Here is a 26,396-nt window from a genome sequence, read left to right as displayed (position 1 = left end):
GGCTGAGCAGCGCGGGAACACACACACACACACAGCGTGTTGTGTTCACTCGCTCTCTCTGCGAACTAAAACACCACCGCAGTGGAGGGCAGCTCCACGGGCTCATAGCGTGGGCGGGGGTGAGGGAGGGAGGGAGACAGAGGGGAGGCAAGGCAACGGCCAACAGTAATTATACTGGAGCTTGTGGAGACGGGGCTTGGCAGGGCGGCTTATACAGAGCAGAGAGCTTCGTACTTCCAACTCCACTGTTCTCTATAGACCACCGTCTCCTTTAGTTTTGCCCAGTGAAACCTGACTGGCTGAAATCTTAGAAAGACCCATCCTATCAGTCTTCCTCCCTTGTGGTCCAAACTGCTAAAACACCAGATGAAAGTCATCACGAAATCCACATCTAATCCCAAATCTTGATTTTCAAATCAGGTGTGTTATTCCTGGGTTGGAACAAAAGCCAACACATACTGCCTCGCTGTAGGAACCAGGAAATGACTATTGAGGATGTTTTTAAAGACTTTAAAAGGGTTAGGTATGTATGTGTTCTGGGAGATTACCTGCAGTGCCCGCTGCTCTCTGCTCAGCTTGCTGGAGTCGGCGTACAGCTCGGTGGTGACACACTTGATGCGGTCACCAACGTAGCCAGAGGAGTTAGCGATGCGCTTGGCCAGGCTGGATCTCCTGGCCCTGGGGCAGCCTTGGTCGTCGTACTCCTCACCCTCGTGGGACTCTGTGTCCGTGTGCATGTCCTTGTCCAGGTCCAAGTAGTGGTCCATGGTCCTTTCATTCCTAAACCCAGATTCGTGCAAGGTGCGTTCCCTGGGAGAATGGTCTGCGGAGGTGCGGTCCTCGCAAGAGCGGTCCCTACATGTACGATCCACACGTGTACGGTCCCAAGAGCTGCGGTCCTTAAAAGTACAGTCCTCACGTGTATGGTCCCAGGAACTGCGGTCCCCAGAACTACGGTCCACAGAGGTGGGGTCCTCAAAAGTACAGTCCCTGCTCTTAAAGCCCTCTAAAGATTGGTCTCTACGGTCCCAAGAGGTGCGGTCTCCAGAAGTCCTTGCGCAGCGAAGGGTCTGCTCCTCTGGCAGGTCAGAGATGGGGCTGCTCCCTGCAGGGCTGGGGCTGTCCTCCTCACATCTGGGGAAAGGGCAGGGGGAGAGGGAGGGAGGAGAGGGACGGAGGGAGGAAGGGTGGAAGCCCAGCCACAGCTGGCTGCGTTGCTGCTGCTCTGCCTGCCTGTGGGCCTGGCCTGGCCTGAGTTCAACAGCCTGGCCGGTACGGAGCATGTGCTGGAGCTCTGCCTCTCTCCCCTCGTTTCTCCCGATACTCCCACTACCCACAGGTTTGGAGGGGTCTCCTCTCTTAGCACATGGAGAGACAGCTTTGGTCAGGGGAGAGTCGCTGTCCCCATCGTCTTGGATTAAGTCGATACAGACCATCTCCTCTCTAGCTCCCGTCAGAGGCTTGTGGTTGAAGCTCTTTGAGCCCAGGCCTGTGGACCTGTCGGTCTCTCTGTCCCCCCTGCGGGTGTGTTTAGTGTCTGGGGCCTGGGTCTGGCTCTTGTAGGCCGGGGCAGAGTCCTCGTGGTGCTGCCAAACCTTCTCCTTGGGCCTGGACCTGAGCTCCTGCAGCCGCTCGCTGGTCTTGAGGTCCAGGCCTGTGTGGGGGGAGGACATGAGGGGGTGGACCATCTCCTGGGAGTCATGGAAGGTCAGGTAGTCCCCGTGGCTGGGGGGGATGCCGTACGGGAGGCCGTGCTTGGGGGGCAGGCGGGGTGGGTACAGGCTGCTGCTGCCCAGCAGAACAGGGTGGGGGTACACTGGGCCTTTGCCTGGCATGGGCATGTGGGGCAGGGACATGCTCTCCTGGACCGAGTAGGGCAGGTATCTGTTAGCGTAGGCTAGGCTAGGGGGCAGATAGCCGTCACTCTGGGGGAGGTAGAGGTGGCTGGGGGGGTGGCCGGACGGATGGCTGTTGTCTAAGTGGAGTGGCTGCTGAGGTTTGAAGGGCATCTCCTGAGCCTCTGGTTTCTTGAGGGGTTTCAATGGCTTCCCAGAAGAGGGATGGCTGCCCACTCTGTTGGAAGAAGGGGCTGTCTCCGAGTAGTTAGGGGAGGATCTTGGCCAATCACCATTGACCTTGGGAGAGGGGGAGGCAGAGGACGATCGACTCCCAGAAGGAGCTACCACAGCTGGGGCATGGCTGGGGACGACAGCCCCATCGACCTCACCTATCCTGGGACAGGAAGAGCTTCGCTCTTTGTTGTGGTTGGCGTCTGAGCTGGAGCTGTCGTGGACCGGGGTCGGGCTGGGCACCACCCAGGAGGAGCGTAAAGTGCTAATGATCTCAGGCCTCTCAGGAGTTTTGGAGGAAGCCCCTGACGGGGAGAGGGTTTCTTTGAGGAGCTCCCGGCTGGGGGGTAAGCCGTATCGAGCCGCGGGCGAGTAGCCCAGCTTAGCCAAGGCCTCTAGTTTTGGGGGGAATCCGTTGGGGGAGCCTTCCAGCTCCAGGATTTTGGCTGACAGATCCAGAGGCTTGTCCGCAGGGTCTTTGGCAGGAGCCTGTAGTACTGCTGGTCTATCAGAGGACAAAGTCTTTAAAGGGGACTGGCTCCGCTTCCTTTCCCCATTCCTCTCCACATTCCTGTGCTCTGAGCTGCTGCCCTGCTCTTTGGGTTTGGCTTTGTGGGTGTTGCTGCCGGACCGCACCGGGGAGCGGTGCTCAGAGGCCATGCTGCTCATGTAGAAAGGATGGGACACCGACGGGGAGGAAGAGGTGGTGGTGGTGGTGGAGCAGGGGGGGCTTCTGAACAGTGACTTCTGGATGTCCAAAGTGCTGTTGTCTATGAGAGGAGAGGGGGGAGGGACTGAGGTCTGGGGAGGGTGGGGGGCTGTGCGGGGGGACTGCATTATAAGTGCTTGGGTGGAGTCCACTGGTAGGCTGCTGCTAATGCCAGTCCCAGCACTACTACTGCTACTACTGGTAATACTGCTACTGTTGTGAATGCTGCTGCTGCCAGAGCTCTTACTAGAGGAAGTCCGGCTGGGCTTACTACTGCTGCTGTTGTTGTGCTGCCTGTCACTATGGGACTGGCGTTGGGACTGGCACTGCCTGTCTCTACTATGTGACTGGTGATGGGGTTGGGACTGGGGCTGCCTGTCACTGTGTGATTGGTGATGGGGTTGGGGCTGCCTGTCACTATGTGACTGGTGATTTAGTTGGGACTGGGGTTGCCTGTCACTATGTGACTGGTGATGGGGTTGGGACTGGGGCTGCTTGTCACTATGTGACTGGTGATTTGGTTGGGACTGGGGCTGCCTGTCACTATGTGACTGGTGATGGGGTTGGGACTGCTGGTGGGCCTGGTGCTGCTGGTGAAGCTGGGACCCGTAGGGGGAGGACTCGTGGTGGATCCGGGGCCCCAGGCCCTGCATCGGGGAGAGGGTGTTGGGGACCACCGTGGCCATGGGGATCCTCATAGGAGGGGCCAGGGGGGAGGAGATGGGGGCCGGGGGGTACGGGGGCATGTAGAAGAGGCGCTCTGCCCCAGCAGCGCTACCCCCCGCCCCTCCACACAGGGACTGGTAGGCCAGGTGCTGGGGCAGGTAGGGTGAGGGCTGGGACAGGAACGAGGCCTTGTACATGTTGAGGGCTGCGTATTTGGAGGAGTCCAGGAAGGGGTACAGTCCGGGGTCAGCGTACGGGTTTACTGCCCAGGGCAGTCGCAGGAAGCCGTTGCTGCTGTTGAGGCCCAGCTCAGAGGGTTTATCTCCAGGCCCCACACGCCGCTCCATCCCCAGCCCCTCCCCTCCTCCACCAGGCCTCTGCAACCCGGGGGGAGAGCTCTTATACAGACCCACGTAACCGTTACCAGGCTTCCTGCCGTCCAAGGTCAACCCTTCGGGTTTGTAGACAAGGTCGTAGCCCAGAGGCAAGGAGGAGACCCCCTCCCTGGCTTTTTCGGAGGCGGACAGGGTGCGGATGCCCGGGTAGACCATCCCTCCGTGGACGCGGAGGCTCTCCCTCATCAGGCTGCTACGGTCCATGCCCAGGGCAGCTAGCGGGTTCATTCTGCAAGCAGCACTCGCATCCACCTGCAACAAGACAACACACAACGCCAAGGAGAGGGATGAGACTCTGAGCCTTATAGCACTAAAGGGATGATATTCTCATTTATACACATTTATGGTTTCTCAGTATACTGTGGAATCCTATTAGACAAGCTCTTGTGATATTACATTAGAGAATATTAAAGTGAATTAACTCTCTTTTGGAAATATAATAAGTAGAATTTCCCCTCAATAAAAACAGATCCACTATCAACTTTTAAAGCTGTAGTAAGACCCTCTTAAATAGTTAACACAAATCAAGAGACCACTAGGTATATTTTGTAGAATTTCCATTAGGAGAACATTAGTAATACATCTCCATTAATCAAGCATGTGGGGATTCATTTAACAGAGAGCTCCATTTTAAAATGCCCTGTCTCCATACTGTAACCACAACACTTAAGAACACGTCTCCGGACCCACTCTACAACAAGGGAAAGTCAAGGTCATTGGAGAGCGCCACACAAGCAGCAGAATATGGAGCCGTGCTTTGCAAATGGCACCTTATTCCCTATTTAGAGCACTACTCTGGTCAAAAGTAGTGCACTATATAGGGAATAGGGTGCCATTTGGGATGAATCCTTGCTCTATCTGGCTCTTGTAAGAGGGAAGCGCTAGCTGCAGCTGATTCCTAACAGGGGAAGAGAAGCCTTTGAGGCAGCCAGGCAAACGACATGTATCAGTCTGATCCATCATCACTAGCAGGGGGATTCATGTCTACCTGGATTGCTGATGTATCGCTACAGTAGACCAGCCCTCTGTTCTACTCCCACAGACCAAACCATACCTGGGTTCAAACAGTATTTGTTTTTATTCAAATACTTCAGCTGCACTTGATTGAGCCTGCCTGGCGCAATGGCACCAATGGAATCGTCCCAAAAGTGCACATTTTCACCCAACTCGTACTGCAAGGCAGGCTCAATCAAACACTCAAAGTATTTGAGAGATAGCAAAATACTATTTGGACCCGGGTCTGCCTGCCACAGAGCGAGTCCATGACAGAGTAGAGTACTGATGCCAGGAAGTGGATTAATTGAGTTTCCTGCCTGCCCACGGTACGATAAGGGGGCGGCTGTTTGATTCATCTCCTATTGGATCATCTGCAGGACCCATTTAGAAATGATACCAGGCAGCCCAGTGGAGGAGTATCTACACCACAGTAATCCTACATCCAAATGAAAACCAAAGCCCTTGTGGAGGGCTCTTCCAGGTCTGCCATACATTACAGAGAGGGCTTTATATCGTAGCTTACCATGCTTTGTGTGATGTGGTGGTTCCTGGATGGTTAGGTCCACATGGGTAGTCTGCCTCCCACCATCCCTCACTGGTACAATCCTGTCAAGACAAAGACAGAACAAATGTGTGTTACCATCAATCAATCAAATTTATAAAGCCCTTTTTACATCAGCAGATGTCACAAAGTGCTTATACAGAAACCCAGCCTACAAACCCAAACAGCAAGCAATGCAGAAAAGCAGTGGCTGGGAAAAACTGCTTAGAAAGGCAGGAACCTAGACTGAGTCAAAACAGCAGGTGACAAGGTAGCACGTCGGGTGAACTGGTCAGGGGTCCTCTTAGAAAAAAAATACACAACTATCGGAACTAAGACTACAAATAATTGATGTTGGCACAAGATGGAGGGAAAGTTGGAGCATAACTAACTAAATTAGTTAACAAAAATGTACGCTTAATCCAGTATAAACTAATGTATAGAATGTATTATACAAGAAACAAAATTCACTAATTCTACAGCAGAACGGCAGTCATGTCTTCAGTGTAAAACAGCTCTAATGATGACTCAGTAATCCATGCTTTCTGGGACGCTATGAGGTCTGGAGGTTGATGACGGAGCTAGAAATGTGGCTGTCCGAAGTATAACAAAATTAAACGTACTTTTAATCCGTCTCTCTGCATATTTCAAGACCTGTCATATGGGGTCGTAGTGAAACACCCAATGGGTCGAGGAATCTCTTCTCATCCCTCATCTTAAAACAATATATACTAAAAATTTGTAAATCAATCATTCCTCCATCATTAACACAATGCTAAAATCTACTGATTTATTATTTAAATATTGAACGTGTGTGTTATGGAGAGAAACAAAATGGTGCAGTTTCAGGCCATGTGGCGGAGAGTGATGCGGGTGCTGGAGATGGGGGGGGGGGGGGGGGGGGCTAGTGGGTCTGGACAGGTGGGTTGTTGTTGATGTTTGTATGTGTATTGTTAAGGAAATAAAATCTTAGAACAAAAAAAGAAACCCAGCCTAAAACCCAAAAAAGACCAAGCTATACAGAAGCGCAGTGGCTCGGAAAAACTCACTAGAAAGGCAGGAACCTAGGAAGAAACCGAGAGAGAGGAGGAAGAAACCGAGAGAGAGAGAGGAAGAAGAAACCGAGAGAGAGAGGAGGAAGAAACCGAGAGAGAGAGGAGGAAGAAACCGAGAGAGAGAGGAGGAAGAAACCGAGAGAGAGAGGAGGAAGAAACCGAGAGAGAGAGGAGGAAGAAACCGAGAGAGAGAGGAGGAAGAGAGAGGAGGAAGAAACCGAGAGAGAGAGGAGGAAGAAACCGAGAGAGAGGAGGAAGAAACCGAGAGAGAGAGGAGGAAGAAACCGAGAGAGAGAGGAGGAAGAAACCGAGAGAGAGAGGAGGAAGAAACCGAGAGAGAGAGAGGAGGAAGAAACCGAGAGAGAGAGAGGAGGAAGAAACCGAGAGAGAGAGGAGGAAGAAACCGAGAGAGAGAGAGGAGGAAGAAACCGAGAGAGAGAGGAGGAAGAAACCGAGAGAGAGAGGAGGAAGAAACCGAGAGAGAGAGGAGGAAGAAACCGAGAGAGAGAGGAGGAAGAAACCGAGAGAGAGGAGGAAGAAACCGAGAGAGAGGAGGAAGAAACCGAGAGAGAGGAGGAAGAAACCGAGAGAGAGGAGGAAGAAACCGAGAGAGAGAGGAGGAAGAAACCGAGAGAGAGAGGAGGAAGAAACCGAGAGAGAGGAGGAAGAAACCGAGAGAGGAGGAAGAAACCGAGAGAGAGGAGGAAGAAACCGAGAGAGAGAGGAGGAAGAAACCGAGAGAGAGAGAGGAGGAAGAAACCGAGAGAGAGGAGGAAGAAACCGAGAGAGAGAGGAAGAAGAGAGAGGAGGAAGAAACCGAGAGAGAGAGGAGGAAGAAACCGAGAGAGAGAGGAGGAAGAAACCGAGAGAGAGAGGAGGAAGAAACCGAGAGAGAGAGAGGAGGAAGAAACCGAGAGAGAGAGGAGGAAGAAACCGAGAGAGAGAGGAGGAAGAAACCGAGAGAGAGAGGAGGAAGAAACCGAGAGAGAGAGGAGGAAGAAACCGAGAGAGAGAGCAGGAAGAAACCGAGAGAGAGAGGAGGAAGAAACCGAGAGAGAGAGGAGGAAGAAACCGAGAGAGAGAGGAGGAAGAAACCGAGAGAGAGAGGAGGAAGAAACCGAGAGAGAGAGGAGGAAGAAACCGAGAGAGAGAGGAGGAAGAAACCGAGAGAGAGAGGAGGAAGAAACCGAGAGAGAGAGGAGGAAGAAACCGAGAGAGAGAGGAGGAAGAAACCGAGAGAGAGAGGAGGAAGAAACCGAGAGAGAGAGGAGGAAGAAACCGAGAGAGAGAGGAGGAAGAAACCGAGAGAGAGAGGAGGACGAAACCGAGAGAGAGAGGAGGAAGAAACCGAGTGAGAGAGGAGGAAGAGAGAGGAGGAAGAAACCGAGAGAGAGAGGAGGAAGAAACCGAGAGAGAGAGGAGGAAGAAACCGAGAGAGAGGAGGAAGAAACCGAGAGAGAGAGCAGGAAGAAACCGAGAGAGAGAGGAGGAAGAAACCGAGAGAGAGAGGAGGAAGAAACCGAGAGAGAGAGGAGGAAGAGAGAGGAGGAAGAGAGAGGAGGAAGAAACCGAGAGAGAGAGAGGAGGAAGAAACCGAGAGAGAGAGAGGAGGAAGAAACCGAGAGAGAGAGGAGGAAGAAACCGAGAGAGAGAGGAGGAAGAAACCGAGAGAGAGAGGAGGAAGAAACCGAGAGAGAGAGGAGGAAGAAACCGAGAGAGAGAGAGGAGGAAGAAACCGAGAGAGAGAGGAGGAAGAAACCGAGAGAGAGAGGAGGAAGAAACCGAGTGAGAGAGGAGGAAGAAACCGAGAGAGAGAGGAGGAAGAAACCGAGAGAGAGAGGAGGAAGAAACCGAGAGAGAGAGGAGGAAGAAACCGAGAGAGAGAGGAGGAAGAAACCGAGAGAGAGAGGAGGAAGAAACCGAGAGAGAGAGAGGAGGAAGAAACCGAGAGAGAGAGGAGGAAGAAACCGAGAGAGAGAGAGGAGGAAGAAACCGAGAGAGAGAGGAGGAAGAAACCGAGAGAGAGAGGAGGAAGAAACCGAGAGAGAGGAGGAAGAAACCGAGAGAGAGGAGGGAGAAACTGCAGGTCCGAGACAAGGTAGCACGTCTTTGCCACAGGCAGAATTTCTTGGACTAATCAAATCTTGGCAATGTAATGCATCTATGGTATAGCAATTTGACATTTCCGTTTTGGATCAAGGAGCCAAAGCAATGATAACAAATGCCTCCTCTCAGCTCGTCTCCTAGGCAGAACATAACTCGTAATCCAACGGCCCCAATGGCTGTCATCTGTCACAGGGAAATGTTTCAGCGCTCGCTGCGCTCTGACAAAGATGCAATCACCTCGCTGCCTTATCTGGGCTTTCCAGCCACACAGCTTGCTGCCTCACCTGGGCTTTCCATCCACACAGCTTGCTGCCTCACCTGGGCTTTCCAGCCACACAGCTTGCTGCCTCACCTGGGCTTTCCAGCAACACAGCTTGGCTGCGACATAAAAAGGAGAGGAGGCCTTTGGCAGGAGATGACATACACAAACCAGACGCATGCCACACACACACACAGTCACCCGCTATTGATGGGTTTACAGACGTGGGATTTCAATAATGCAGGCCTGCCCTTATCTCCAGCCATTGAAGGAGGGGGGAGAGAGTGGCCATTTTCATCCATCAAACTGTCCCCACCTCACGCTTCCTCCACGCTCACCTCTGGCTAGCTGCTTTCGTAATTTGCATAGCAACATTGTAGCTATGAAGCAACATTACCATTGCCAAGCAACCTGAACAAAGAAATGGGTCAAAAACAACGTGTCGAGGGGACTTCCAACATTTTAGATGTATGCAAAATCCCACCTGTGGATTGGGGGCATATTCTGGTGGAATGAAAGTCTCCATAGAAAGTTCCATTTCATCATTTCAGGTGACAATCAACAATGGAAAGGATGGAAGTATGTGCACAACCTAGATACTGCAGTAGCAATACATACATACACACAGAGAGTACCAGTCAGTAGCAATATATACATACACACACACACACACACACACACACACACACACACACACACACACACACACACAGAGAGAGTACCAGTCAGTAGCAATATATACATACACACACACACACACACACACTCACAGAGAGAGTACCAGTCAGTAGCAATATATACACACACACACACACACACACACACACACACACACACACGAGAGAGTACCAGTCAGTAGCAATATATACATACACACACACACACACACTCACAGAGAGAGTACCAGTCAGTAGCAATATATACATACATACACACACACACACACACACACACACACACACACACACACACACACACACAGAGAGAGAGTACCAGTCAGTAGCAATATATACATACACACACAGAGAGAGTACCAGTCAGTAGAAATATATATACACACACACAGAGAGAGTACCAGTCAGTAGAAATATATACATACACACACACAGAGAGAGAGAGTACCAGTCAGTAGCAATATATACATACACACACACAGAGAGAGTACCAGTCAGTAGCAATATATACATACACACACACACAGAGAGAGAGTACCAGTCAGAAGAAATATATACATACACACACAGAGAGAGTACCAGTTAGTAGCAATATATATGAATGCCATTTAGCAGACACTTTCATCCAAAGAAACTTAAAAAATAAAAAAAGTAACCTTTATTTAACTAGGCAAGTCAGTTTAAGAATACATGTTTATTTACAATGACTGCCTACCACGGCCAAACCCGGGCAATGCTGGGCCAATTGTGCACCTCCCTATGGGACTCCCAATCACGGCCCATGCTCTACCAACGGAGCTACATAGGCCCATGCTCTACCAACGGAGCTACATAGGCCCATGCTCTACCAACGGAGCTACATAGGCCCATGCTCTACCAACGGAGCTACATAGGCCCATGCTCTACCAACGGAGCTACAGAGGCCCATGCTCTACCAACTGAGCTACAGAGGCCCATGCTCTACCAACTGAGCTACATAGGCCCATGCTCTACCAACTGAGCTACAGAGGCCCATGCTCTACCAACTGAGCTACAGAGGCCCATGCTCTACCAACTGAGCTACAGAGGCCCATGCTCTACCAACTGAGCTACAGAGGCCCATGCTCTACCAACTGAGCTACAGAGGCCCATGCTCTACCAACTGAGCTACAGAGGCCCATGCTCTACCAACGGAGCTACATAGGCCCATGCTCTACCAACGGAGCTACAGAGGCCCATGCTCTACCAACGGAGCTACAGAGGACCATGCTCTACCAACTGAGCTACAGAGGCCCATGCTCTACCAACGGAGCTACAGAGGCCCATGCTCTACCAACGGAGCTACATAGGCCCATGCTCTACCAACGGAGCTACATAGGCCCATGCTCTACCAACGGAGCTACATAGGCCCATGCTCTACCAACAGAGCTACATAGGCCCACGCTCTACCAACTGAGCTACATAGGCCCACGCTCCACCAACTGAGCTACATAGGCCCACGCTCTACCAACTGAACTACATAGACCCACGCTCTACCAACTGAACTACATAGGACCACGCTCTACCAACTGAACTACATAGGACCACGCTCTACCAATTGAACTACATAGGACCACGCTCTACCAACTGAGCTACATAGGACCACGCTCTACCAACTGAGCTACATAGGACCATGCTCTACCAACTGAGCTACATAGGCCCATGCTCTACCAACTGAACTACATAAGACCATGCTCTACCAACTGAGCTACAGAGGACCATGCTCTACCAACTGAGCTACATAGGAACATAGAAGACAAATACCTGTCTTTTGAACAAAATACATTATTATAATGTAGTGTAATAACAGTCCTATAAACAGTAGCACATTCATCAAATTTGTACACTCTGGACCTCAGATCACACACACAACATAGGACCATGCCTGGACAATTCCAGTGGTCTCGCATCACTCCTACAACCAAATCCCTCACCTATTCCCTATAGACATCACATGCACTACAACCATTAAATCATTTCCAGTTGTGCTCAAGGAGGAGTCTATAGCACAGAGAGAGGAACAACAGTTCAGTCACGTTCTCCACATTCATTCTCCACACCCTCCATGACCCTAGCTTTCAGTCAGCCGACAGGGAGGGAGGAGGGGAGGAAGGGAGTGGAGAGATTAACCCATTTCGTGCACCCCTCCCCCTTGCCGAGGATAAACAAACTCCGCTCTCTATCAACAGCATGTGCTGTTGAATAGGCAGAAGGAGACTTATTGCTTATTTCTAGAGCGAAAACAGGGTTTTATTTTTTATTGTTCTGATTCACAGAACTGCTTTCCATTGGCTACGGAGAAAACCTATTAGTCAGACCAGGGGTGTCATGTACCCCAAAAATGTGTGGGGGTACAAAGTACATGAGGATGGCTGGGGGGGTGGTCCGGGGGGGGACTAGCCCGTGTCTGTAAATTGGTTAATTTTAAATTTTTCAAAGACCTAGAATTAATCATATGTAAAAAAATATAAATAATTATACACACACTACCAGTCAAAAGTTTAGACACCGACTCATTCAAGGTTTTCTTTATTTTTACTATTTTCTACATTGTATAATAATAGTGAAGACATCAAAACTATGAAATAACATATATGGAGTAATGAAGTAAACAAAAAAGGGTTAAACAAATCAAAATATATTTTAGATTTTAGATTCTTCAAGGTAGCCAATCTGTCTTGATGACAGCTTTGCATTCTCTCAACCAGTTTCATGAGGTAGTCACCTGGAATGCATTTCAATTAACAGATATGCCTTATTAAAAGTTCATTTGTGGAATTTATTTCCTTCTTAACCTCTCTAGGCTAGGCGGGACGAATTCGTCCAACCTACGTAACAGCCACTGCTATCCTGTGGCGCGATTTTCAAAACCTTAAAAATCCTATTACTTCAATTTCTCAAACATATGACTATTTTACAGCCATTTAAAGACAAGACTCTCGTTAATCTAACCACACTGTCCGATTTCAAAAAGGCTTTACAACGAAAGCAAAACATTAGATTATGTCAGCAGAGTACCAAGCCAGAAATAATCAGACACCCATTTTTCAAGCCAGCATATAATGTCACCAAAACCCAGAAGACAGCTAAATGCAGCACTCACCTTTGATGATCTTCATCAGATGACAACCCTAGGACATTATGTTATACAATACATGCATGTTTTGTTCAATCAAGTTCATATTTATATCAAAAACCAGCTTTTGACATTAGCATGTGACGTTCAGAACTAGCATACCCCCCGCAAACTTCCGGGGAATTCGCTAACATTTTACTAAATTACTCACGATAAACGTTCACAAAAAGCATAACAATTATTTTAAGAATTATAGATACAGACCTCCTCTATGCACTCGATATGTCCGATTTTAAAATAGCTTTTTGGTGAAAGCACATTTTGCAATATTCTAAGTACATAGCCCAGGCATCACGGGCTCGCTATTTAGACACCCGGCAAGTTTAGCACTCACCATAATCATATTTACTATTATAAAAGTTTGATTACCTTTTGTTGTCTTCGTCAGAATACACACCCAGGACTGCTACTTCAATAACAAATGTTGGTTTGGTCCAAAATAATCCATCGTTATATCCGAATAGCGGCGTTTTGTTCGTGCGTTCCAGACACTATCCGAAATAGTAAAGAAGTGTCGCGCGCATGGCGCAATTCGTGACAATAAAATTCTAAGTATTCCATTACCGTACTTCGAAGCATGTCAACCGCTGTTTAAAATCAATTTTTACGACATTTTTCTCGTAGAAAAGCGATAATATTCCGACAGGGAATCTCCTTTTCGGCAAACAGAGGAAAAAATCCCAAAGGCGGGGGCGGTCGGGATCACGCGCATAAGCCAGTGTCCCTTGATCGGCCACTTGAGAAAGGCGATAATGTGTTTCAGCCTGGGGCTGGAATGACGACATTCTGTTTTTTCCCGGGCTCTGAGAGCCTATGGAAGACGTGGGAAGTGTCACGTTAGAGCAGAGATCCTTAGTAAATGATAGAGATGGAAAACAAGTTCAAGAAATGGTCAGACAGGCCACTTCCTGTAAAGGAATCTCTCAGGTTTTGACCTGCCATTTGAGTTCTGTTATACTCACAGACACCATTCAAACAGTTTTAGAAAATTTAGGGTGTTTTCTATCCATATGTAATAAGTATATGCATATTCTAGTTACTGGGTAGGAGTGGTAACCAGATTAAATCGGGTATGTTTTTTATCCAGCCGTGTCAATACTGCCCCCTAGCCCTAACAGGTTAATGCATTGGAGCCAATCAGTTGTGTTGTGACAAGGTAGGGGTGGTATACAGAAGATAGCCCTATTTGGTAAAAGAGCAAGTCCATATTATGGCAAGAACAGCTCAAATAAGCAAAGAGAAATGACAGTCCATCGTTACTTTAAGGCATGAAGGTCAGTCAATGCGGAAAATGTCAAGAACCTAGAACGTTTCTTCAAGAGCAGTCGCAAAAACCATCAAGCGTTATGATGTAACTGGCTCTCATGAGGACAGCTAGAGGAAAGGAAGACGCAGAGTTACCTCTGCTGCAGAGGATAAGTTCATTAGAGCTACCAGCCTCAGAAATTGCCACCCAAAAAAAAGCTTCACAGTGTTCAAGTAACAGACATCTCAACATCAACTGTTCATAGGAGATTGCGTGAATCAGGACTTCACTAAAGGACACCACTAAGAAGAAGAGACTCGCTTGGGCCAAGAAACACGAGCAATGGACATTAGACAGGTCCAAATTTGAGATTTTTGGTTGCAACCGCCGTGTCTTTGTGAGACGCAGAGTAGGTTAACGGATTATCTCTGCATTTGTAGTTCCCACCGTGAAGCATGGAGAAGGAAGTGTGATGGTGTGGGGGTGTTTTGCTGGTGACACTGTCGTTGACTTATTTACAATTCAAGGCACACTTAACCAGCATGTCTACTATAGCATGTCTACTATAGCATTCTGCAGCGACACGCCATCCCATCGGGTTTGTGCATAGTGGGACAGGACAATGACCCCACACACCTCCAGGCTGTGTAATGGCTATTTGACCAAGAAGGAGAGTGAAGGAGTGCTGCATCAGATGACCTGGCCTCCACAATCGCCCAACCTCAACACAATTGAGATGATTTGGGATGAGTTGCAGAGTGCAGAGTGAAGGAAAAGAAGCCAACAGCTCAGCATATGTGGGAACTCCTTCAAGATTATTGAAAAGAAGAAGCATTCCAGGTGAAGCTGGTTGAGAGAATGCCAAGATTGTGCAAAGCTGTCATCAAGGCAAAGGGTGGCTACTTTGAAGAATCTCAAAAATAAAATATATTTTGTTTTGTTCAACACTTTTTTGGTTACTACATGATTCCATACTTGTTATTTCATAGTTTTGATGTCTTCACATGTATTCTACAATGTAGAAAATAGTACAAATTAATAAAAACCCTTGAATGATTAGGTGAGTGCAAACTTTTCATGGGTACTATATATATATTACAGCTCAAGAGGTATGGTTAGATATGCACTAATATATATATATATATATATATATATATATATATCTATATATATATATATATATATATATATATATATATATATATATATATATATATATTAGTGCATATCTAACCATACCTCTTGAGCTGTCTGACTGGTGTTTCTTTTTTTACAGGAAATGAAGCGGGCCCTATTATTGGTGTGACACAAATGTGACACAAATGGCCAGAAATGAACTCATGTTTTTTTATTTAATCCAGTTAAAATGCAAAGTGCCAGCTGAGCCATTTGTTGTTTTGGCCTTGCTTCCATTTATCTTTCACATTTGGAGTCCCTCCACCCCTCTATCTCTATTTTGGCTCCAACTCTCATGACGCTTGAATGCCCTAGCAGCGCCCCAGACAAAGCAGCCTGTAGTCTGGTTTTGTTTCGTGCGACTCGCCCCAGCAGCAGCCTGCCTGTGCTCCTTAACCACATATATTTGATAAGCCTGTTACGAAACAACTTCCCCCCTTCGTCACACAGAACAGAGGTCTCTCGTGCAATGTTCTTCCCGAAGAGGTTCGCAGCCAAGGGAATTGTCGCACTCACCGCAATGTGAGACAAGCAATTGGTCATTAATATGTCATTTGTCCCTCTGTCTACATTCATTTATATTTCAATATAACATTTATATTTGTGACATTGGCCAATGCACACATTTGTGTGATTGTCTAGGCATACTGCATTATGACAATATAGTATTATAATATGTATTAACATAATCATTAACATAATTAAATTCATTAATACACTTACTAAATAAAATGGATTAGTTGTATTCCGATTGATTAATCATTTTCAGGGAAACGGGCGTGTCCAGACTTCAGATTACAACCATGGCGCGCCATTATTCGAACGAATAAAACCTTGCTGGTCAGAAAAACAAGTCCCCTTATGCGCAATAATTTAATGGTCGTGTTATTTCGTTTCCTGTAGGCAATTCAATGTGAAACCAAACCATTGCGCTCTCCCTCACTCCTTCTGGAAGTTGACGGCTTTGTTTGTTGGTGCATAAAACCAATCCAAAATAATACGGCCCTAAGCCTACCCAAAAAGTAGTTCAAAGGGTTTTACTTAATTTTACAGTTTTTATTGCTTTTTATTGCATTAGGGGATCAGCCTACACAGACACGTTTTGGCTACGACAGTGTCAGGATTTAGGAAAGACGGCAACACCCCTGGCTGCAGGCATGGTGGTGGTTTTACAATGTGGATTCGCCGAACAAATTCATCAATAACGTAAACATGTAGGCTAGACTTTATCCAACGACCTAGGATATTTGTAGGCTATAGGCCTAGGATAAGACGAGCACCCAACAGAGATCATGCGACCTGTACGACATGCCGTCTAATTGCACAGTTTATATTACAGAATCATAGACGTGTCATTCTAAGCACGGCGTGACAAATTCTAAAATCAATGGGTGGCAAGCAGAAACAGCCAGCCAGCCAAACACCATGGAAGTGTCCCTCACTTGACCTAAAACTTGGCTGCTCCAATTCGACGGGCCCCGGGTTCCATTTAAATAAAATACGTGCCCCTAGTGTAAGGTACCTCGGGGCTGTTATCCTTTCTACTTAGGTGCATTCTGGCTGCTGGTGAGAACGACGCGTAAAGAAAACAATGTGTGGGCGTCAGGAGGCGTCCTTTTACGAGAGAGCGCAGAGAACCGTGCACACAGAGCTCCTGCTGCGGCACAAAAGCGCTCTGAAGCGGAGAGAAGAGCTCTCCTGTTTCGGGACCGCCGTCCCTGGGGAGACTCGCCTTGTAGAGGAAAAGCTTCAATCAAACTGTGACATCTCCTGCGGGAGTCGACTAAGCAATTCTCTCTCTACAGCTCACTGCAGTGCCGTGGGTTTATTTTCCTTCACAAGCGTTTCCACTGATTGTGTCAAACTCGGAAAATAGCGGACCTATATCCTATTAATAAATTCGGCATAAGTTATAAGTAGCCTATAGGCCTACAGTCAGAGAAGGGCCTCATTTAGGCCTACATGACAACAACCAGCTAATATTGTGGTAGCAGAAAAAGCTTGACAACCGTGAGTCAATCACGCTTATCTTTGATGCCTTATTACTCTTCCCATTGTTCAAAAGAAAATGCCTAAATAAATGTTTATCTGACGCCGAATGTTCTCTCGGCGGTTGGCCAACGACTTACTATTTCCATATCACATTTCAAGGTGGTGGATGAAGGAAAAAATATCCTCAAAACCACCGTCTCTCTGGACACGACTCGTCTGTCTGTCTGCGTTGAGTGCACAAAGGCTCCAGCAGACCGAGATGGCTGCGCTAAAAATAAACAGCCCGGGTTGCCAGAATGGGGGGCGTAGGCCTTCACCAAATAAATGCAGAATGAGAGTAGGGAGGTCTCTTCTCAGATAAATAATTTTAAAAAAGTATGATTTTGCCAATACCAATTGGTTAGGCAAGCCGTTCTTGTGCCCTGAAATATGTTATTTGAACATAAACACGAGTCTACAGGTACTTGCGTAACTGTGGTAATGCATGTCTTTCAAGATTTATCCAAGTTGTAGACCTAATTGTTCGTGTGTGACAGCATTCATTAGATTTGACTGTCATATGAAATATGCCTAGATAGTTGTCAACAGCATGATAGCCTTCATTTATGCCAAATGCAAACAATGCGGGTAAATTGCGCTCTCACAGCCCCCATACCAAGTTGGTTAAATTAAAATATAAACAAAAAACATTCCTAGTCTTGAAATGCAATCAGTCAGTCTGAAGTTGGTTCTTCAGTAGGCCTATAAAGGACAATCTGTTTTGAATAAGCTCTGTGACAGTAGGTCTATAAAGGACAATCTGTTTTGAATAAGCTCTGTGACAGTAGGTCTATAAAGGACAATCTGTTTTGAATAAGCTCTGTGACAGTAGGTCTATAAAGGACAATCTGTTTTGAATAAGCTCTGTGACAGTAGGTCTATAAAGGACAATCTGTTTTGAATAAGCTCTGTGACAGTAGGTCTATAAAGGACAATCTGTTTTGAATAAGCTCTGTGACAGTAGGTCTATAAAGGACAATCTGTTTTGAATAAGCTCTGTGACAGTAGACCTATAAAGGACAATCTGTTTTGAATAAGCTCTGTGACAGTAGGTCTATAAAGGACAATCTGTTTTGAATAAGCTCTGTGACAGTAGGTCTATAAAGGACAATCTGTTTTGAATAAGCTCTGTGACAGTAGGTTTATAAAGGACAATCTGTTTTGAATAAGCTCTGTGACAGTAGGTCTATAAAGGACAATCTGTTTTGAATAAGCTCTGTAACAGTAGGTCTATAAAGGACAATCTGTTTTGAATAAGCTCTGTGACAGTAGGTCTATAAAGGACAATCTGTTTTGAATAAGCTCTGTAACAGTAGGTCTATAAAGGACAATATTTTTGGAATAAGCTCTGTGACAGTAGCTAAGCTAACCCCTAGGTCTTTGAGCCACATTCAGCTTTCAGTTAGGCTACCAAGTATTCGGAATTCATTTATGGTAGCAAAGTAGGAAACTGACAACAAATGCCAGATAACATTTGTGAAATAAACAGCCTAGGCCTGTATTATATTCCTATGAGCCTAAAGCGCAGTAAGTTGCTTCTCCACTGTGTTCGCTCTGTTCTTGGAGTAAAAGTTTAAAAACAGAAATTGAGGCGTTTTTACGAGTCCAAAAACACTGCACTCCGTTGTTGCGTCTGCGCTTGCTTGTGTCTAGTACTGTATATGCAACGAGTCGAATTCCGTAGCGCAGCCTGTGACCAGAGTCATTTCCCGTCCCCGGGGCGAGGGGAGGACTTTAGTTCGGACTCGTTTAAGTTAAGGCGACAGAACACGTCAAGTTGCCAACATGACAAGAGTATATGGTGTACAAGAAAACAGACCTTGCATCATCCAATGTGGGACAGAAGCCTTAGACACGTTTACGTAGGCTTACATTATCCTGCAGGACACCTACATCCGTCTCAATGCGCTCGATCCCCGTGCCCGTTATAACAATTCATTTTAAGCATGATTGCCGCATTCTATCCATGAAGTCTTTGATAAATGGAAAACCATACAGCCCACCACACCATCATCCACTCGCTGAAATGCGCAGTGAAATTACACAGATGACCTCCACAAGCGTTTATCTGCAAAGTCGTTCCACAAGGTATATGGGATGGTGTCACAAATGGGCGAGGCACTAAATTAAGACTGAATCGTTATTTTTATATATAGAAAAACGCCTATAGGCCGATTCCCACGGAGACTCAACTAATTTGTTTATGCCAGGCCATTCATTTGAAACATGAGAATTAGATTAGCATCAATCGAAATCGCACACGCGCTACACGCTATTTTTTTATTTGACATTTTCCTTTAAATTTAGCTGACTGGCTGAAAAAAAGGTTAGCTGGAAAGTCCCGTGACAACGTTGGATCTCTCATTATGACTTACTAAGAGTTTGGATGAACGATAAAACACGTAGGCTTAATGAACACTAATGAATACATTTCCGTTACCAAATCATCCAATATCACACCATCAATAGGCTACAATTTTTCTATGAAACGGGTGTAGGCTAGACTAGGTTTATACAAAGCCTATGTGAAACATGAATTCTACTAGGTTAACACATACCTCCCAGTACACCAAAACATTGGCAAGCAACTAAATATTCCACTTAAATACGCAGTTCTTTGTAGAAGCCCTTATCAGATGGCCAAGTCTCCATATCGTCAGAGCGACGCCGAACAAGATCGAGTCTTCAGACTGGAGCAAGACAGAAAAGCAAACAAAACGAAACATGGAAAGGAAAACAAAGGCACAAACGTCCACAAAAATTATCTTAGCCTACCTGATAGAAATTCCAGAATAATTTCGATTGTCCTTGGCCAAAACACAAAATGTCCAGTTGGAACTTTTTGGCCGTGTTCTCTAGGCTCCACGAGTCAGTCAAAACGACCCGACGAGAGTTCGTGCGTCGGGGGAAATATCACTTTTGTAATTTAACTTTACAGCAAACAGGGGTGACAATGTTGTGCTTGTTAAATGACATGCAGGTAAGATTAGACTACGAAAACATCCTTAGTCTTTATACATTTCCAGTTGGTAAAAATCCGGGAAAGACGAGTAGGCGACAATCAACGACCACATCCACGGAGTCCCAGTGATAGGCTACGTTTCTGCCCCCCAGTAAATATATCCATTAGTAAAAAGACACTAAGTGAATCGTTGTTGTGAATGTTTCAAGGAGCACAGGTGGCAACAACGGTCGTAGGTCTCAATAAACAATAAACTAATTCAGTCTGGTTATGCATTGCAGCGCCATGTTGAGCTCGCCATACAGCACACACGCCACCTCAAAAATATGGCGAGAATTTCCGTTTTCAACAAATAAAGAATGCTAACAGTGCCCATTTTCTTCAGTGAGAGGCTAGGGTGTTTCTGTCAATGTTCCCATTCGTTTTTATTTCGTCCTATGTTTACTGTTCCGTTTTCTTCCGTATGGCACCATTCAGAGGACTCACAACTACCGCCTCCAGAAGTACAGCGGAGAATGAGTGCCCGCGCCTTGGTTCCAGTCGCAGACTCTACCCAGAAGGCCAATCCGGGAACCGCAATTACCATAAACCTCCAGCACGCTTCGCTCCACCAGTGCTCTCCACAGCGAAAACAAAGGGGGGGAGAGAGAGCGAGCGAAAGACACCGCCAGCGAGCGAGGGAGATACTGAAGGTAAATAGGTTACTGTGCATATTCGTTTTTTTTCTTCCTGGGCAATAGATTATGCTATATGCCTACATTTATTTTTTCCTCTCAGTGTTGGGTATGGCATATTGTCAAGTCTATGTCTCATTCCAGGGATATATAATATTATAACATTTTCTATCCCAATTATACTGTATCATTTCTATACTTCTACCTTGTAGAACGCAACAAACAGAAGACTTCATACTCGAATTTACCCTACACTCTTAGAAAAAAAGGTTCTGGGTAGAACCAAAAAGTGTTCTATGCTTGCTTCATATATGGTACCGCATATCAAATCAAATCACATGTTATTTGTCACACATGGTTAGCAGATGTTAATGCGAGTGTAGCGAAATGCTTGTGCTTCTACTTCTGACCACGCAGCAATATCTAACAAGTAATCTAACCTAACAATTTCACAACAACTACCTTATACACACAAGTGTAAAGGAATGAATAAGAATATGTACATAAAAATATATGAATGAGTGATGGCCGAACGGCATAGGCAAGATGCAGTAGATGGTATAGAGTACAGTATATACATATGAGATGAGTAATGTAGGGTATGTAAACATTATATAAAGTGGCATTGTTTAAAGTGGCTAGTGATACATTTATTACATACATTTTTCCATTATTAAAGTGGCTAGAGTTGAGTCAGTATGTTGGCAGCAGCCACTCAATGTTAGTGATGGCTGTTTAACAGTCTGATGGCCTTGAGATAGAAGTTGTTTTTCAGTCTCTCGGTCCCCGCTTTGATGCACCTGTACTGACCTCGCCTTCTGGATGATAGCGGGGTGAACAGGCAGTGGCTAGGGTGGTTGTTGTCCTTGATTATCTTTTTGGCCTTCCTGTGACATCGGGTGGTGTAGGTGTCCTGGAGAGCAGGTAGTTTCCGTTGATGCGTTGTGCAGACCTCACTACCCTTTGGAGAGCCTTACGGTTATGGGCAGAGCAGTTGCCGTACCAGGCAGTGATACAGCCCGACAGGATGCTCTCGATTGTGCACCTGTAAAAGTTTGTGAGTGATTTTGGTGACAAGCCGAATTTCTTCAGCCTCCTGAGGTTGAAGAGGCGCTGCTGTGCCTTCTTCACCACGCTGTCTGTGTGGGTGGACCATTTAAGTTTGTCCGTGATGTGTACGCCGAGGAACTTAAAACTTTCCACCCTCTCCACTACTGTCCCGTCGATGTGGATAGGGGGCTGCCCCCTCTGCTATTTCCTGAAGTCCACGATCATCTCCTTTGTTTTGTTGACGTTGAATGTGAGGTTATTTTCCTGACACCATACTCCGAGGGCCCTCACTTCCTCCCCGTAGGCCGTCTCGTTGTTGTTGGTAGTCAAGCCTACCACTGTAGTGTCGTCTGCAAACTTGATGATTGAGTTGGAGGCGTGCATGGTCACGCAGTCGTGGGTGAACAGGGAGTACAGGAGAGGGCTGAGAACGCACCCTTGTGGGGCCCCAGTGTTGAGGATCAGCGGGGTGGAGATGTTGTTACCTACCCCACCTGGGGTGGGCCGTCAGGAAGTCCAGGACCCAGTTGCACAGGGCGGGGTCGAGACCCAGGGTCTCGAGCTTAATGACGAGTTTGGAGGGTACTATGGTGTTAAATGTTGAGCTGTAGTCGATGAACAGCATTCTTACATAGGTATTCCTCTTGTCCAGATGGGTTAGGGCAGAGTGCAGTGTGATTGCGATTGCGTCGTCTGTGGACCTATTGGGGCGGTAAGCAAATTGGAGTGGGTCTAGGGTGTCAGGTAGGGTGGAGGTGATATGGTCCTTGACTCGTCTCTCAAAGCACTTCATGATGACAGAAGTGAGTGCTACGGGGCGATAGTCATTTAGCTCAGTTACCTTAGATTTCTTGGGAACAGGAACAATGGTGCCCCTCTTGAAGCATGTGGGGACAGCAGACTGGGATAAGGATTGATTGAATATGTCCGTAAACACACCAGCCAGCTGGTCTGCGCATGCTCTGAGGACGCGGCTGGGGATGCCGTCTGAGCCTGCAGCCTTGCGAGGGTTAACACGTTTAAATGTTTTACTCACGTTGGAAGTTGCTTAGTCCGATGGGAGCATGGTTCTATGGTTATGGTTCTATATAGAACCCGAAATTGGTTCCATATAGAACAGTATATGAAACCCAATGGTTCTATATTACCCAATTTTGGTTCAGGAAGAAGAACCCTACAAAAGGGTTTTATATAGAACCTTTAGGGGTGCCATATATGAAACAAGAAATATAACCCTTTTTGGTTCAATCCAGAACCTTTTATTTCTAAGAGTGTAGGGTCAATTCGAGTATGAAGTCTTCTGTTTGTTTCTTTCTTCAAAGTAGAAGTATACAGTATACAGTATAATTGGGATAGAAAATGTTATAATATTATCTATCCCTGGAATCATTGGGACATAGTCTGGACAATATGCCATACCCAACACTGACAGCAAAACATATATTTAGGCATATCGCATAATCTTTTGGCCAGGCCTATAACCACAGATCTAGGATCACCTGACCCCAAATCAATCCTAAGTCTAAGGAATAGAATAAAATAGAATATAATGGAAACAGACTAGAGAGATATACAATACTTGGCGCTGTATCATGAGAAAAACGACCTATTTCGTTTAGAACTGTGCAAAAGGAAGCATCATAATAGCTCAAACCGGGTCCGCGTAATTGGATTGCCGTTATTAATGACAGACAACTCTCCCCCTACAGTCCCATGGGAACTAACCCGTGGGGTTATGCCGCTTCATTGCGCTCTGCATCGCGGTGGATTTCACATGAGCACGATGAATTCACACACAGTAAAGGCATTACATGCGATCGATACGCAGTGGGGAAACGGTTGTTGAATAGATAACGGTTCCTTTCATTTCTAAAATAAAGTTTTTTCTACCGTCACATAGGCCTATGAAGTTAAATCCAAACGTGTCAAATGTTATTAGATTAAATTGTTGACTATAATGAAGTACCTGGAGATTGGACATGTTTAATTTATTCTGAGAATTTACACACCGATGATGAGATGGGCGCGATCCGTGAACGGGGTGAGTGTCGAAAAAAGGGGTGAGGAAAAAAAGTTGGCAAAGCCCTTGTCAGCAATACTCAGCAATACTCAGCATCAAAGCCAAACTTGCTATTGACAGTGAGTGCATTTGTAGATTGCTTGTGAACATGCCCTCTAGACATTTTATGGCACATAGGCTACAGGTATGGAACTATATGGCACTGCCAGTGCGCTCCACACAAGGTCGCTTGCTCAAGTTCCGTTAAAGCCGTTTCCCCTCAGGTACTGTAGGTTTAGGCCTATGGAATTTATATATCACGCCAGAAAAACGGTGGTGTAATGGGTTGTGTTGCTTTTACATACTAAGTCGAGGCTGTGTATCTTATTTGTCAGTGCATTTGTGATGGCCTACGCATTAAGATTCGTGCGTCATTATCCTAATGGTTTGTGTCAGACGCTTGTTGATTCTTTCCAATCAACACCTAATGAAGGAACCTGTAGGCTATCCGTGTATTTAGCCCTGGTTACATGTATGTCTACACGTGTGAGCGCTATCAAAATGTAATATTCCCTTTTTATCAGCTGGTGCTCCCTAAAACACTGAGATGACACTGGACCAACATCAAGCGCATGGTCGTGGTAATGGCTTTGGCACTTCGAGACAGATGGACGCCTTGCAATGGAAAACCGGTCGCAACCCAACACCAGGTTCAAGCGAGCCCGTAATGGTGCAAACCATCCGTGATGGTGCATTACTGCCACCGTTTGGACAGTTGTGTTCATTAAGACTTGGCACACGAAGAAAATAGCGCAACACCTTAGTCTTTTACCGGTGTAGTAGCACTGTTATTACACCGTATCAACATTGTATAAACACTTGCCCCCAATCCCCCCTTCCCCAAAACACGTGTAAATATTGGACTATAAAGTGTGCCTTCCTGTATTATACTGATGCTACGATGTTTATTCTATTCAACTGAGCCATTTACTTCATGTTGTTATTCTTGTATTTTCTTATTTCTTATTGTTTTGCATTGTCGAGAAGGAACCTGCAAGTAATCATTTTGTTGGACAGTGTATACTATGTGTATCTGTACACAAGTCTAATAAAACTTGAAACAAGTGGCCTAACTGGCCCCTTAATCATAAAGTGTCTTAGTGCTGATCTATGATCAGTTTTAGCCTTTGGGTGATAATGAACAAGATCACATGGACAGGGAGGACCTGATCCTAGATCAGCACTCTTGCTCTGAGATGCTTTATGAATATGGCTCCTGGAGAGCAGTGGAAAGGGAGAACCCCCAAAGACCCAAGACAGTGACTGAGGAGAAGATGTCACAGGGGGTATTTGGATGAAGCCCAGTAGAGTCCCTGTAGATAGATAGAGCCATTTTCCTGATGCGTAGAAACTAGTCTGAAACCTATCCCTAGGCAACACAATGGTGTGGTTTCAATTAAGGACTCTTTTGGCATAGAGGAAATACGTAGTTCCTCTTTCCCAAAAACGTCCATCGTTGAAACCAGACCCTAGTCACTGTGTTACATAGGGTCAGTTTTCAAGACTATGTAGACCCCATAGCACCAGGCAGTGTCACACCTTACCCTGCCATAACACTGGCTAACTGAAGTGTCATCAACGACAGACCATTTGAAGAGTTTTATGGTGGTGGGGGTCAATTCCATTTTAATTCCAGGCAATTCCAATTCCAAATTTTCCTAATTGAAAAGCATAGAAGATAATTGGAATTTCAGTGCACTTCCTGAATTGACTGGAATTTAAATGGAATTGACCCCAACCCTGGTGAATATTGTGTGATTGGTCCAAAAGCTACGGCTAAATCATTCTGCATGATTTACTCTACACATTTAATAGTGTTCATATCTACAAGGTAGGCCTGTGTTTCTTTGAGTTTAAGACCATGTTGTTAGGAAATCATTTATTATGAAAGTGTATTGCAACAGACAACCGACTAATTCTTTCACAAACATCACTGGAACAAATACTGTTATTAAACCACTGTCACGCCCTGACCATAGAGAGCCCTTGGTTCTCTATGGTGTAGTAGGTCAGGGCGTGACTAGGGGGTGATCTAGTATATCTATTTCTATGTTGGTGCTAATATGGTTCCCAATTAGAGGCAGCTGATTATCGTTGCCTCTGATTGGGGATCATATTTAGGTAGCTATTTCCCCACTTGTGTTTTGTGGGATATTGATTGTTTGTTAGTGTGTTTGGGCACTACGTCCTCACGGTCTTTGTAAGTTTTGTTATTTTATTGTTAGTTTCACTTAAATAAATATGTGGAACTATACTAACGCTGCGCCTTGGTCCGCTCATTTCCAAGATCGTGACAACCACAGCCTGTGACCATTTACATGAGCTATGTGTGTGGTGGTGTGGTGTGTTACTTTCCACTGTGGAATATCTTTCTGACAACTGCTGCTCTACTTTACCTTCAACTGAGTGGGCCATGATTTATACCTGTCATAACTACAGCCGTGTTGAAGAGACCAAACTGCAGCAGGTGAAATGTAGATACTCATCTTTTTAATATATAAGAGCAAAGTATCCACGGGAAAAACAAACAAAACCGGCTAACAGGCTACGTACATACTAAAGACTAGCAGTGTT

At 46.1% G+C, this 26,396-nt stretch overlaps 1 protein-coding gene across 1 annotated transcript in view; it reads right to left on the bottom strand.

Annotated features, from left to right (window-relative positions):
* The window catches only part of LOC106575672 (BCL-6 corepressor), a 59,539-nt gene extending 38,888 nt beyond the window's left edge, over positions 1–20,651 (bottom strand). The window contains 3 exon segments of the mRNA XM_045699210.2: positions 549–4,091; positions 5,359–5,441; positions 19,853–20,651. Coding sequence (XP_045555166.2) covers positions 549–4,091; positions 5,359–5,361 — 3,546 coding nt within the window. The 5' untranslated portion in view covers positions 5,362–5,441; positions 19,853–20,651.
* Between the last annotated feature and the right edge of the window lie 5,745 nt (positions 20,652–26,396).

Source organism: Salmo salar, chromosome 17, assembly GCF_965601325.2.
Source record: "Salmo salar chromosome 17, fSalSal1, whole genome shotgun sequence".
NCBI classification, from domain to species: domain Eukaryota; kingdom Metazoa; phylum Chordata; class Actinopteri; order Salmoniformes; family Salmonidae; genus Salmo; species Salmo salar.
This window is presented reverse-complemented; position numbering and strand designations above follow the sequence as displayed.